General features: G+C 39.7%; 2 protein-coding genes across 2 annotated transcripts; one reads left to right on the top strand and one right to left on the bottom strand.

The window, feature by feature from the left end:
* Positions 1-99: 99 nt before the first annotated feature.
* On the top strand, positions 100-12,407 carry Cbr-ran-2 (the record flags this gene model as incomplete). Its single annotated transcript, XM_045244542.1, has 14 exons — positions 100-183; positions 418-529; positions 3,613-3,911; positions 4,595-4,879; positions 5,970-6,244; positions 6,958-7,324; positions 8,126-8,395; positions 8,445-8,663; positions 8,797-9,129; positions 10,096-10,350; positions 10,823-11,003; positions 11,238-11,341; positions 12,131-12,249; positions 12,383-12,407. The coding sequence occupies 14 exons, from the start codon at positions 100-102 to the stop codon at positions 12,405-12,407; spliced, it is 2,928 nt and encodes a 975-aa protein (XP_045094816.1).
* CBG12283 lies at positions 1,234-2,439 on the bottom strand (the record flags this gene model as incomplete). Its single annotated transcript, XM_002642650.1, has 3 exons — positions 1,234-1,543; positions 2,059-2,238; positions 2,390-2,439. The coding sequence occupies 3 exons, from the start codon at positions 2,437-2,439 to the stop codon at positions 1,234-1,236; spliced, it is 540 nt and encodes a 179-aa protein (XP_002642696.1).
* Positions 12,408-14,239: the final 1,832 nt, after the last annotated feature.

Genomic DNA, 14,239 nt, shown 5'->3' with positions numbered 1-14,239 from the left:
TCAATTTTCTTATCTAGTTTTCGGCCATCATCTTCCTCCTCCTCCTCCTCTTCGTTCCGCCTGTTGAATTTTTTCGAAAAATTCGAAAAAACCCAAAAAATGCTGCCCAGACTATTCCTGACGATTCTACCTGTGTATTCTGGAATTTCGCCGACTTCTGAAAATTCTAAAAATTCAGAATATGTAAATTTTGAGAGTTTTTGATCTTGAAAAATTTGAATTTTTGCCATTTTTGAGTCAAAAATCGGATGGATTTTTCAGCTTTTTAAGCTGAAAAAATAGATTTTTGACCCCCAAAAAATCAATTTTCGCAGTTATTCGAGCACGAAATTTGATCTTTTTTTTTCTGCTGAAAATTTCAATAATTTTTGAGCCAAAAAGCAATTTTTTCGATTTTTGAATTTTCAAGTTTTGCAGAGGTTACTATTCGAAATGGCCACCACATCGTCTTCTAATCCACAACACCAACGACACAACAATACGTTGTCGTTTTTCGGACAACAACTCAAAATGGATACCGAGGAGCAGAGTGAGTATTTTTGACTTTAATTTGGCTGGAAATTGACTGAAAATTGTCTGAAATTGGCTGAAAACTCGATATTTTGACCTAAAATAGCTCAAGAACGGACTAGAAATGTGCTAAAAAAACTCAGAAAATGCTTGAAAAGCTTTTTAACTTTTTTGACTGAAACTAGCTGAAAATTGAGAGAAAAAAATTACTGAAAAAAATGCGCTATTTTTGACAAGAAATAGCTGAAAATTGGCAGAAAATGACCCCAAAACACCCCCATTATTATCGACTGAAACTAGCTGAAAATACCAAATTTCGGCTGTAAATTTAGCTGAAATCGACTGAAAATCCACATTTTCAGCCTAAATAAAAAAAACAAAACAACTTTTTTGGCTGAAATCGACAAGAAATTTAGGCAAAAAGGCTGAATTTTTGACTGAAAATGTCGCTAAAAATCGACAATTTTTACGAAATCATTCTGAAATTAAGCTGAAAATTCCCGATTTTTGACTAATAAATTTGGCTGGAATTGCCTGGAAATTTCTCTATTGTTAACTGAAATTATTGTCTAAAATCCCCCTGTTTATCTAGCTGAAATTAGTCAAAAATGCTGAAAAACACGTTTTTTTGTTGGATTTTACTATTTTATTTAGATCATAATTATCTATTTAAAAAATACAGAAAATACAAAAAAAATACAAAAATAGATACAAAAAAAGTGCTCAAAGTACAGTAAGACACAGGATACCATCATTACCGGCAACGGGAACAAAAGAGACGTCTGGGGGGATGGTCAAAAAATTGGACCGAATAGCGGCGAAATTGGCTTTGGAATGGTTCCCGCGGCCAGTTTCAATCCAGGACTTTTGGATTTTTGCGGATTTCATATATGTCAATAATGTAGAAATCGGCCAATTTTGTGGTGAGGCCATGGAAGTCGTAGTAGTTGAGTCCTTTTGGATGGACGGCGTTCCATTCCCGGACCTTCCTGTCGATCTGGTGCTCGTAGAATGGGTTGAAGGTTTTTTGAGCCTGAAAAAAGGGAGAAATTGGCTTAAAGTAGTCGGGAATAGGCTTAAAATGGTCTGAAAATGGCTGAAAATTTTGGCATATTTCGGTTCATTTCAAGCAAATTTCAGACCATTTTAGTGGATCTTTAGCGAATTTTGAATCATTGTAAGCCTATTTTGGACCGTGGCTTAGCCAGAAATCGGCTCTCAGAACAGTCTAGAAACCTCCAAAATGGCCTAGGATTTTCCTAGGCCACGGCGCCCGGCCATCATTCTTTTGGAGTCGTAGGATGCTGAAATACGGTATTTCAGCATCAATGTTTCATTAAAAGGTCGAAAAATGAGTCTCAAAGGTTGGTGGCCGTGTGGCTATGGCCTAGGATGTTCCTAAGTCATTTTTAGCAATTTTTGATGTTTTGAGGCGTTAAAAAATGAATTTCAGACCGTTTTTTTGGCCATTGTAGACCGTTTTAGGTCAATTTTCAGGTTTTTTTTGCAAATTTCAAAAATTCGATTTTTCCTAAAAAAAAGACTTACATGTAGCGCCTGCACATATTGACTATGTGCCTCCTGCTCCCTGGCAAAGTTCCAGGTATCTGGGTACTGTTCCAGATACCCATGGTCCTCTGGGTGGATGAATTGGCATCTTGGGCCATATCGGCAGTGCCCACTTCCCAGCCGTCCCCAATTCTTGCACAGTTGGGTCTTGTAGTTTGGCTGCAAAATTAGGGGAAAATTAGAGGAAAAAAAAGTACCGTAAAACCTGTATTAGAAGGGCCCCCTGTAATAGAAGTGCCCTCCGGAGGTACCATGGAACAATAGAAGGGCCGGCCCTTCTAATACAGGTTTTACGGCAAATTAGAATCACCTAGTTCCGGGATGCAATATATATGTGTAGATAGACTCTCCCCATCCCATTTTTTGTTCTCTGAAATTTTGGAAAATTGACTTTTGGGACCCGAAAATCGCAAAAAAAGTATTACTCACCTTGTGGATTTGGCCAAAAGTTTCAAAATTTTCAGAATTTTGATGAATTTCAGTTGGAAAATTCATGATTTTTTGGAATAAGATAAGATTAGAATACTGTAGAAACGGCAAAATAACAAACAGAGGGTTTGAAGAATGACTGATTTGTTGTTCTATGGACCATAGGATAAGGGGGCGTGGCCTTGGTTAGGTCCCCCTAATTACTAGGACAGTGTGAAGGCGGTTTTTGAGGCATTCGACACAATTTTGACAACTTTTTCTAGATTTGATTTGGTGCAGATGGTCGCCGCCTTCACCTAGCTAAAATGGTGGGTAGGTGAAGATGGACCCAATAGGAAACCGAAAATTTTGGAAAAATTAACTAAAATAGACACCCAAATTGACTAAAATGACTTAAAATGGGCTGGAGTTGGCGCTGAAAATTCAAGAAAAATTTGTCCCCCAAAAACTAACCTAATTTGGTCCAAAATCCAGCTAGAACTAGGTTAAGAAAGTATTCAAAATTAGGCGCTCAAATTAGTGGGGGAAAAATGAACCAAAAATGGTACGAAATCAGCTAAAAATAGGTCAAAAATGGCTGGAAATTGGCTAAAAATAGGTCAAAAATGGCTGGAAATTGGCTAAAAATAGGTCAAAAATGGCTGGAAATTGGCTAAAAATAGGTCAAAAATGGCTGGAAATTGGCTAAAAATAGGTCAAAAATGGCTGGAAATTGGCTTAAAATAGGTCAAAAATGGCTGCAAATTGGCTTAAAATAGGTCAAAAATGGCTGCAAATTGGCTTAAAATAGGTCAAAAATGGCTGCAAATTGGCTTAAAATAGGTCAAAAATGGCTGAAAATTGGCTTAAAATAGGTCAAAAATGGCTGCAAATTGGCTTAAAATAGGTCAAAAATGGCTGCAAATTGGCTTAAAATAGGTCAAAAATGGCTGAAAATAATCCCACAAAACTGGAAACTAGATAAAAAATGGCTTAAAATAAGCATAAAATTCGGAATTTTGGCTCAAAATCGTCTAGAAATGACTGAAAACCGTCTGAAAATACTCATTTTTGGCTGAAACATGCTTAAAATGACCCCAAATTGATTGAAATCCGTCGTTTCAGTCGCCATCGTCGTCAACCAAATCCGCGCGCATCCGAATCTGGAGATTCTCGACTTCCGTGGAAACACGATCAGCGTGCTGGCTGGAAGACGAATCGCCGACGCTCTGAGGACGAGAAGAGAGCTGAAAGAGTGCATTTGGAGTGATATGTTCACGGGAAGACTCAAAGACGAGATCCCATTGGTTTTGGATGCGCTCGAGGAGGCTCTCACCGCTTCTGGATGTCAGCTGACCACGCTGGACCTTTCGGATAACGCATTTGGAGCTGGGCTGTCGGATTCGTTGTCCAATTTCTTGCAGGTAAGGGATTGGGGTTAAAAAATGGGTTAAAATGGTTAAAATGCGGCTGAAAATGCTTGAAAATTGACTGAAATTAGTCCACAAAAGACTGAAAATGCTTTAAAACTAGCTCAAAATAATCGAAAACAGTCGAAAAAGGTCTAAAAATACCCAAAAAAAAATGAATGAAAATGCTTGAAAATTGGCTGAAAAGGACCAGAAAATGACTGAAAATTGGCTGAAAAAGTGGTTTTTCTCGGTACTTTTCAGCCAAATTGAAGCGTTTTTTGACCGTTGTTTTCAACCACTTTTTCAGCATTTTCAGCGAATTTTCAGAGGAAAAATGGTTCAAAATGACTGAAATCACTGAAAAATTCATTGGAATTGATTGAAAATTGACTCAAAATAGCCAGAAATTCACAAAAAATTGTTCAAAACCGTTGAAAATTGACTGAAAGTTGTCTAGAAAATGGACTGAAAATGGTCAAAAATGACTTTTTTTTCTTGTCATTTTCAGTCATTTTTTGATTATTTTCAGCAAAATTTCAGAGGAAAAATTGTCGAAAAATTACTGAAAATGGTCGAAAATTCATCCTAAGTTTTTGGCTTAAAAATGTCTGAAAATGAGCTCTAAACATGGCTGAAAATTACTGATCCGGACACACTGAAAACCTTTTTTCCTCAAAATTTCCTCCATTTTCCAGTCCCCAGCTCTCTACTCCCTGGAAAATCTGATTCTCAACAACAATGGTCTTGGATTGGCTGGTGAAGTCGTTGGCAATGCTCTGTGCTCTCTGATCTCAGCATCCCAGAAGGCCGGCCGACCGCTGAAACTCAAAAAGTTCGTGTGCGGTCGAAATCGGCTGGAAGTGGTCTCCACGATTGCTCTCTCTGACGCCTTCATCCTAATGCAGACACTTGAAGAGATACGTCTTCCCCAGAATGGAATTCGCGAGCCAGCGTTTGGTGCATTGGCTGTCGCGTTGCAGGTGAGAAGAGGGGGTTTAGAGTGGAAATGCTGAAAATTTGGCCCGAAAATCGTGATTTTCTGGCCTGAAAATCTCGAATTTTAGTCGCAAAATTTGAAATTTTGACCCAAAAATCTCAATTTTTCAGTCCAAAATCTGATTTTCAATCTAAAAATCGGAAAAGTTGATCTTAAAATCAATTTTTCAACCTGAAATTTGACTTTTCAGATCTAGAAATGGTGATTTTCGTCTTAAAAATCCCGATTCCTGATCAGAAAATTGGGATTTCTGACCTGAAAATTGATTTTCAGTTACGAAAAATCCGAAATTTTAACTGAAAAATGGTAATTTTTAGACAGAAATCTGAATTTCGGCTAAAAATCCCAAATTTTCGACCAAAAATAATAATTTTCCGTCTTCAAAAACCAATGAAAAACCAATGAAACGTCTTCAAAAACCAATGAAAAACCAATGAAACGTCTTCAAAAACCAATGACAAAAACCAATGAATTTTCAACTAGAAATCCAAAATTTCAGCTTAAATCCTGATTTTCTGACCTGAAATGTCGAATTTCGTCTTTAAATTCACATTTTTGATTTAAAAATTGAGTTTTTCGGTCCCGAAAATGGTAATTTTCGTCTTGAAAATCTCAATTTTCAACTAAGAATCTCGAATTTCGTCTTGAAATCTCAAATTTTTGACCAAAAATCCGATTTTTAGACTCAAAAATCTCGATTTTCAGTCGTAGAAATGACAATTTTCGTCCGAAAAATTTCAAATTTGGACTTGAAAATCTTAAATTTCTTTCTTAAAACCGCCCACTTTGGACCCCAAAAATGGAATTTCTGGCCTCGAAATCTCAAAAATCCACACAATTTTCAACCTAAACCCCGTTAATTTTTGGCTGAAAATCCAGATTTTCAGACTTTAAAATGGTAATTTATCTCCTAAAATTTGGAAATTTTGATTGAAAAAAAACTTGAATTTCCGTCTTGAAAATCTCAATTTTCAACTAAAAATCAAAATTTTCGGTCCTGAAAATCTCGAATTTTCAAACCCACAATTCCCAATTTTCGGACATAAAAATCCCCGAAAAACCCGAATTTCCAGGCGAACAAGAATCTGCGCATCATCGATCTCAACGACAACATTTGCGGCACCCAAGGAGCTCTGGAACTCGCTGAAATCCTCCCGGACCTCCATCATTTGGAGATTCTCGATCTGGGAGACTGCGTTTGTGATGACGACGGCGTCGTTGGAATTCTAAGTGGTCTGGATCGAAAGAGGGACTGTTTGAAGAAGGTGGTGTTGAGTGGAAACAATATCACAGCCGATATCATTGAGGAGATTGGCGATTTCTTCAATTCCGCTGGAATGGCGCATGTGTGAGTAGTTTGGCTGGAATTTTGGCTGAAAATAGGCTGAAATTCGTCAGAAAATGACAAAAATTAGTCCCAAATTAGCTTGAAAATAGCATAAAAATTGACCACACATAGCCTAAAAAAGGCCTAAAATTAGCCTATAATTAATCTTGAAATTCCCTAAAAATACAAATTTCTGGCCGGAAAATTCGAATTTTCGATCTTTAAATTCCCCAAAAAATCCTTATTTTCAGACCTAAAAATCCCAATTTCAGCCCTAGAAATAGTAATTTTCGTCGTGAAAATCCAGAATTTTGACCCCCAAAATCGCTTTTCCTGCCCAAAAAATCCCCACAAAGTCTGAAAATTGTCTGAAACTACAATTTTGTTTAAAAATCCTCATTTTCAGACCTAAAAATCCGAATTTCCCGCCCTAAAAATAGCCAATTTCAGACCGAGAAATTGTAATTTTCGTCGTGAAAATCCAGAATTTTGCCCCCAAAAATTTGGGGTACCGGACCTGAAACACCAATCTCTAAACTAGAAAATCCCCCAAAAATCCTCATTTTCAGATTTGAAAATCTCAATTTTCCATCCTAAAAATCGCCAATTTCAGACCTAGAAATTGTAATTTTCGTCGTGAAAATCCAGAATTTTGACCCCCAAAATCGCTTTTCCTGCCCTAAAAAGCCCACACAAAGTCTGAAAATTGTCTGAAACTAGATTCCTTTTTTCAGCAAAGTGGACATCTCGGTGAACATGTTCGGTGAGGATTTCGACGCTGCCAAAGCTCGCTACGGCAAGGGAAACATTGATTTCGGAAGACGTGGCGACGATGAACTTCTGTCTTCAGATGGCGAGGAAATGGAGGCGGACGATGCGAGTATGGAGGAGGACGCAATGAATACATCGAGGGATACGATCATTGAACGATCAGCTGAGGAATCAGACAAGGCTCAACAGATGCTAAATGAGCTGGTCACCAAGGGATTCGGATGCATTCGAATTGGGGATCCAGTGGAGACGGCTAGCACTGATAGAGTGTCCTTCTTGGATAAGGGTCTGAAGTTGGATACCGCTCAGAGTGCCGAGAAGGTCGTTAAGGTACGGTAGCGGTCATTTTAAGGTCGATGTGGGGTAATTTCAGGGTCATTTAAAAGTGTATTTTTGATCATAAACGGCTAAAATTTCTATCCTAGGTGATTTCTGGATCATTTTCATGTATTTTTCGATCATCTGGAGCTTACAAGGCGTTTTAGGCTCATTTTTGTGACCCAAAATGGACCATTTATGCCCCGAAAGTTCCAGAATTCGGGACACATTGAGGTCTATTTTGGGTCGTTTTTGTGTCCAAACGCCCTATTTTCGATTTTCAGATCATTTTGGGACCATTTTTAGGTCTATTTAGACCAATTTATTCTGGAATTTTCGGGACATTTTTAGATATATTTTTGGGCATTTCCAGGTTCATTTTTGGGTAATTTTCGAGACTTTTTTAGACCCATTCCAGACCATTTTTGTGCACCCAAACGTCCAAATTTGGTATTAAAGCTCGATTTTGGACCATTTTTAGTGATCTGAATGATATGGGATATTGAGAATGCTTCAGAAAATTCCAGAAAGTTCCAGAAGGAATCTTTAAATGTGGTCCTAAAATGATCTAGACCAGAAAATGTTTGGAGTTTCGGCACCAAAATGCACTGAAAATGACCTAAATACGAATCAAAATATCCTCAAAACGACCTGAAATGGACCAAAAAATGCTCCGAAACATCCAGTAAAATGGTCCCCGAATGAACTGAAAAATGATTTTCGGCCGTTTTGGCTCAAAAATGACCCAAAATGCTCTAGAAAATTCCAGAAAATGTGTCAAAATCACCCTCTAAAATCCCCCATTTCTTTCAGATCATCACCGCCACGAGATCAATGAAAACCCTGGAGCTGCGCGGCAACACATTGGGCATCGACGCCGGAGTGCTCATCGCCAGAGCTCTCGAATCGCATCCAGAACTCGAGAAGTGCCTGTGGAGTGATCTGTTCACGGGACGGCTCAAAAACGAGATTCCACCGGTTCTAGAGGCTCTTGGAAAGGGAATCATCGCCGCTGGAGCCAAGATTCGAGAGCTCGATCTGTCGGATAACGCTTTCGGACCGATTGGAGCCGATGCGATTAAGGTTTCTAACTGAAAAATCCACTTTAAAAATCTAAAACCTATTTTTCTAGGAATTGCTCGAGTCGCCCTCCGCGTACACTCTGGAAACGCTGAAACTCAACAACAACGGATTGGGAATTGGCGGAAAACAAATCGCCAAATCGCTTGCCGAGTGTCTTCGCAAGTCTATCGCCGTCGGTGGCGAGAATCGTCTTCGTCTGAAGACGTTCATCGCCGGACGAAATCGACTGGAGAATCCCGGAGCTCATGCGTTGGCTGCTACATTCAAGGTTAGTTTTTTTTTGTTGGAAAAAATTGACGAAAAATGACTCTTTTTCGACATAATTCATATTTGGGACCAAAAATAACCCAAAAATAGCTGAAAATTGGCCTAAAATGGCCTAAATTCTCGTTTTTTTGCAGTCGCTGGAAACGGTCGAGTGGTTCGACGTTCGTCAAAACGGAATCCACGAAGAAGGCATTCGAGCACTCGTCTCCGCACTCAAACACAACAGAAACCTGCGTCATTTGTGGTTGGAGGACAATACCGTACTCCCGAAAGGAGCCAAAGCACTCGCACGAGCTCTCGAATCATGGCCGAAGCTGGAAGTGCTGAATCTGTCGGATTGTTTGATTCGCGACGCCGGATGTAACTATATCATCGATCATCTGAATCCACAACTTCATCGTCATCTCAAGAATGTGTATTTGTGTGGAAATGAGCTCACGCCACCCGTTGCGAAGCTCTTGATTCAGGTGAGAATGCTGAAAATGGCTGAAAATTGTATATCTGAAATTCTATGAATTTTTTTTTTAATCTGAAATAATTTGGCTGTAAATTTTGTCTGAAAATTCCTAAAATATCCTCTGAATTTAGGATTACTGTAGACTATAGGAACAGTTAAAATTTAATTACTGTAGTTTGGATAGGAACTGGTGTCAAGGTGAGCAACCGGAGGTTACTGTAGCTTTGAATGGATTACTGTAGACTAGTTAGACTAGGAACACTGTATTGAGCATGATGATAGAATTTTTGCATTGGATTACTGTACATCCCTCTGTAGTTTGGGCTACTGTACCTTCAGATTACTGTAGAAATAATCGCCTGGAAGTTGAGATTACTGTAGTTTTGGATTGTTGTAAATATTAATGTTTCTTGGGTTACTGTACCTTTGGACTACTATAGCTATGAATGGATTACTGTAAATTCATCTAGGGTTATTGTAGAAGCGGATTGTGGTAGACCAGGAAGATGAGGAATACTGTAGCCGAATAGGGACTGTATTTTTCCAATGGGTTACTGTAACTTTTTGAGGATTACTGTCGATCCCTCCATAGCTTGGGTTACTCTTGTCTAGGTTACCGTATACTCGGTTACTGTACTTTCAGATAACTGTAGAATTGACCACTACGCGATGGGATTACTGTAGCGTAGATTACAGTAGAACTACTACAACTACACAAAAGAACACTGTAGTCTGGGTTACTGTACCATGGATCACTGTAGATATGACACACTACTAAATGGGATTACTGTAGTTTTAGGTTGCTGTACACGTGGTTACTGTAGAGCTCTAATTTTATCACTCAAAAAAGGGATTACTGTAGCTCCATTTTGACTGATAATTCTGGATTTTCAGCCAACTTTTCAGTCATTTTTCTGCGATTTTTTGTCGCCTTTTTGACTAAAAAAATTCCAAAATTACCCCTATTTTCCTTCAGAAATGGTCCAAATTCGACGGCTTCAACCCGAAACCCTTCCTCCATATCCACACAAACTCGTTCGGCGCCGAGTTCGACGACGTGGCACGTATGGCACCAGACAATGTGAATGTGGGTGATGAGGAAGATGATTTGGGATCGTTGGATGGCGAAGAGGAGGAGTACAACTCGAAATCCTCGGATTCAGATGACGCCGATTTGGAAGATGCCGCTGATGACGACGACGACGATGAGGAGGACGATGAGGAGATTCAGGTGAGAAAAATTGAAGAAAAATTGTGAAAAATGGACCAAAATGAGCCAAACAACGCTGAAAATCTATCAGAAATGGGCTGAAAATGACTCAGAAAACTGAAAAATGCGATTCCTAGGTTATGAGATGGTTTCCTAGGCCACCAAAAACAATTGGTCAAAAATGAGCCAAAATTCGATCAAAAATGGCCTAAAATGGTCTGAATTAGCTACAAATGGCCCAGAAAAATGACAAATGTATTTTCTAGGCCATGAGGGGTTTCCTAGGCCACCAAAAATAAACAATCCAGCTTTTTTTCTCTCCCAGTAGGCATTTTTGGGTTTTTAGGCCACGATTTGAGAAAGTTAGGGCATCTATAACCATAGGCGTTTTCTAGGCCATTAGTAGTGTAATAAGGGGGGTTTCTAGGCCACCAAAACTAGGCCACCTAGCTCTTCGGTTTCTTTGAAAATCAATCGATAATCGATTTTCCAGATCGTCCACCCATCCGAAGAGACCCAGTTGAAGCAATCGATCGATCGCATCGATCAGCTGGATATCGATTTCGAGAGTCGCTTCCAAGAGGACACCGCCCGTGTGCTTCTTCAACTATCGGCACCGCTCAAGGCGTGCGGAATGAGTTCCAAGGCGATGGAGAGAGCCCTCGAAGTGGCTGGTAGGTGGTTTTTGGGGGTTTCCTAGGCCATCAAACCTAGTCCATGGGGTCTTTTCTAGGTCACAGGAAGCTCTAGGGGGAGCAGTGGGTTTTCTAGGTCATCTAGGAGTTTTCTAGGCCAAAAACGTTAGGCCATGGTGGCAAAAGGTTTCTAGGGCAAACGTCTTGAGATTCCTAGGCCGTGGGGGTTTCCTAGGCCACCAAAGCTAGGTCATCTAACGTTGTCTATTCCAGAAAACATTGTGCGTCGCGTCGAGGCTGTGAAGCGCAATCCGATTCCAGCGACCGCTCAACTCGTCAACAATATCGTTGCTCAGTGCGCTGGCACTGGTGTCAAGGTGAGCAATCCGGGGTTACTGTAGTTTTGAATGGATTACTGTAGGCCAGACTAGACTGGATTACTGTAGTTCTAACTAGGATTATGGTAACTTGACGATAGATTTTAAGGGTACTGTAGACAAATCTAGGATTACTGTAGGCCAGGAAGATTACTGTAGGCCAGGAAGATTACTGTAGTTTCCAATGGATTACTGCAGATTTGTCTAGGATTACGGTAAGCCAGCAAGATTTCTGTATTTTTCAAAATTGGCTACTGTAACTTCTTGAGGATTACTGTAGTTTGTATATTGAATTACTGAAGATCTCTCTGTTGTTTGGGTTACTGTACTTTTAGACAACTCTAGCTCCGAAAGTTTAGGATTGAAGTTCGATTTGATTACTGTAGAGATACCTCCTGTAAGATGGGATTCTGTTACTTTCTGAGGATTACTGTAGATGTGACAGTTTATTGGGTTACTGTAGTCTGGTTTGCTGTCTCTTGGAATATTGCACTCTCTGATTACTGTAGCTTTGCGGATTCAGTACTGAAGTTTGGTTCGATTACTGTATATCAGACCGTGGGTTACTGTATCCTAGATTACTGTACTTGAGATTTACTGTAGGGTTACTGTAGATTTGAACAGGATTACTGTAACTTGTCTAAATAGGTGAGCAAGGGGGGATTGCTGTAGAATACAGGAATCGGTATTACTGTAAAATGTTACTTCAAAAGATTACTGTAGCTTGGATTACTGTAGGATTACTGTAGCTTGGATTACTGTAGCCACACCCACTAACAAATGAAACAGTTGCAGGCCGAGACCGACTGGGGCTACAACGCCGACTCGCAAGTGATGGGTCGTCTGCTCACGGAGCTCGTCGCACGCGGACACTTCAATTGGAGCGACAACTCATTCAGCGATTCTTTGTAAGCAATTTTGAGATTTTTGAAAATTTGAAAAACCTGGAAATCTGGAATTTTAGGCCCAAAAATCACTGAAAATTAATTAATTTTGAGCCAAAAACCTGGAATTTTTAAGTCAAAAAAATCGATTTTTCAGCCATCTGCCAGTCAGTGAATCGTGACGCCTTCTGAATCTTCAACACTCGATTTTTCAATATTTTTACCATTTCCAAAAGTTCCCCCCACACTGAATTTTCCCCCGATTATTTCAATTTTCTTGACTATTTTAACTTTTTGACTCCGCCCCCTATGTTCCCATAGGCTCCGCCCTTTTTAAAATTCAAATAAAATTGATTTTCTTGACTGTCTCTGGACCCTTTGAAATCCATCAGTTTTTAACTATTTTAAATTAAGCTCCGCCCCTTTTTCGTTAAATGTCTGGATGTCCCTTTAAAATCCATTTCATCATCATCATCATCTCCATTATCATCTCCCTAACTGATTTCTCATCTCTCTCTCTCTCTCTCTCTCTCTCTCTCTCTCTCTCTCTCGGTCCTTTCATAGTTTGTGCTTTTCGTTTGTTTCGTAAATACGTGTAAATGAAGTTCTGCGCTCTACAGTAAGCCCAACATTACGGTAGTGTCGTCGAAAACCGCCCAAAAAGGCGAATTTGCATTAGAGCTTTCCTTTTTTTCTTATCATTAATCATTATTTTAAAATGTTTTTTTCCTTCTAATTTTAAATTTAAATGAACAAATCATTCGAATGAAATAACTTCATTGGGATTTTTGGTTGGTTATAACATTGTCGAAATTCAGAATTTTCGGGCATCATTTCCATACAATCGTTAAAGGTCTCAGTAGCGGTCATGCATTCATCAATGATATGATTCTGGAAAACGAAGTGAATTATTTCATAGGAATTAAGGCATCCATTTCGGTCGGTCGAAAATCGCCGACCCCCGACCGACCACCGACCGAGCTGACCGACAGCCGACTGAGCTGACCGATCGGTCGGCGCGCCGACCGATTTCGTGCCTTTGCGCTTCAAAACACGAATTTTTGCCTACGAAACATTTTATTTTACGACAAACGAGGCATTTAGTGAGTAGTTTGTCGTATAATACAATGCAGCGTATGCAAGCACGTTGACGCGCAAATGCACGAAAACGGTCGGCTGTCGGTCGGCGGGCTCGGTGGTCGGTCGGTCGGCTAAATTTCCCGACCGAATGGAAGCCTTAAAGGTGGGGGGACATGAAAAAAATAATGTTCTCGAAATTCCGTTCAAAGATGCCCCTCGAGGAGTTGAACTTGTCGAGGCGAGTATTGAAGGTGCGGCGCCGCTACCGACTGAGCCATGCGGGCGAAACTAAAGCGGGCGCTGATTGCATACATAAAGGCGAGGACGACAGCTGTACGCAGAGTGACATTAAGCGTTGTACACCGTGACGGTAGAATGCATACTCTAGCTACAAAAAAACTACGAAAAATCTCCTGTCCCCCCACCTTTAATAGGAATAATCCCAATCAATTACTAACTTAACGACGAAATCATGAAGGAGTGTCCCACTGAGTCCTTCTATCACAATCCGTTCAGCATCGATATCTTGCCGATGAGGCTGCTTCTTCAAGCTGAAACAAACGGTTGGGTAGACTATATTCGACTTTAAACAAAAAAGTGGGACCTGAGAATTTGGAAACCGTCGCTTTCTTTTTTTTTTGATTTACGAAGAAGCGCGGCGAAATCGTAATATTTCAGACTTTCGCCTCGTTTGAGCTACTTTCGCAATTAAGCTCGGTTTTTCGATGAAAAAAAAACAGATTCTAGAGATTTCCTGATTTTATCGAAAAATTTACCTGACAAATTATCGATAAATTTGTCGATAAATTGTCGACAAATTATCGACAAAAAATTGCGATTAACCGCCGAAATTACTTGTAAAAATCGTATCTCATATTTTTTTTCTAGGCCATCTGACCTGGTGGCCTAATTTTTCCAACATGAATTGTATTGT

The sequence above is a fragment of the Caenorhabditis briggsae genome (genome assembly GCF_000004555.2).
Source record: "Caenorhabditis briggsae complete genome, chrIII, whole genome shotgun sequence".
Taxonomy (NCBI): Eukaryota; Metazoa; Nematoda; class Chromadorea; order Rhabditida; family Rhabditidae; genus Caenorhabditis; species Caenorhabditis briggsae.
The sequence above is the reverse complement of the archived record's forward strand: the minus strand, read 5'-3'. Positions and strand labels throughout refer to the sequence as shown.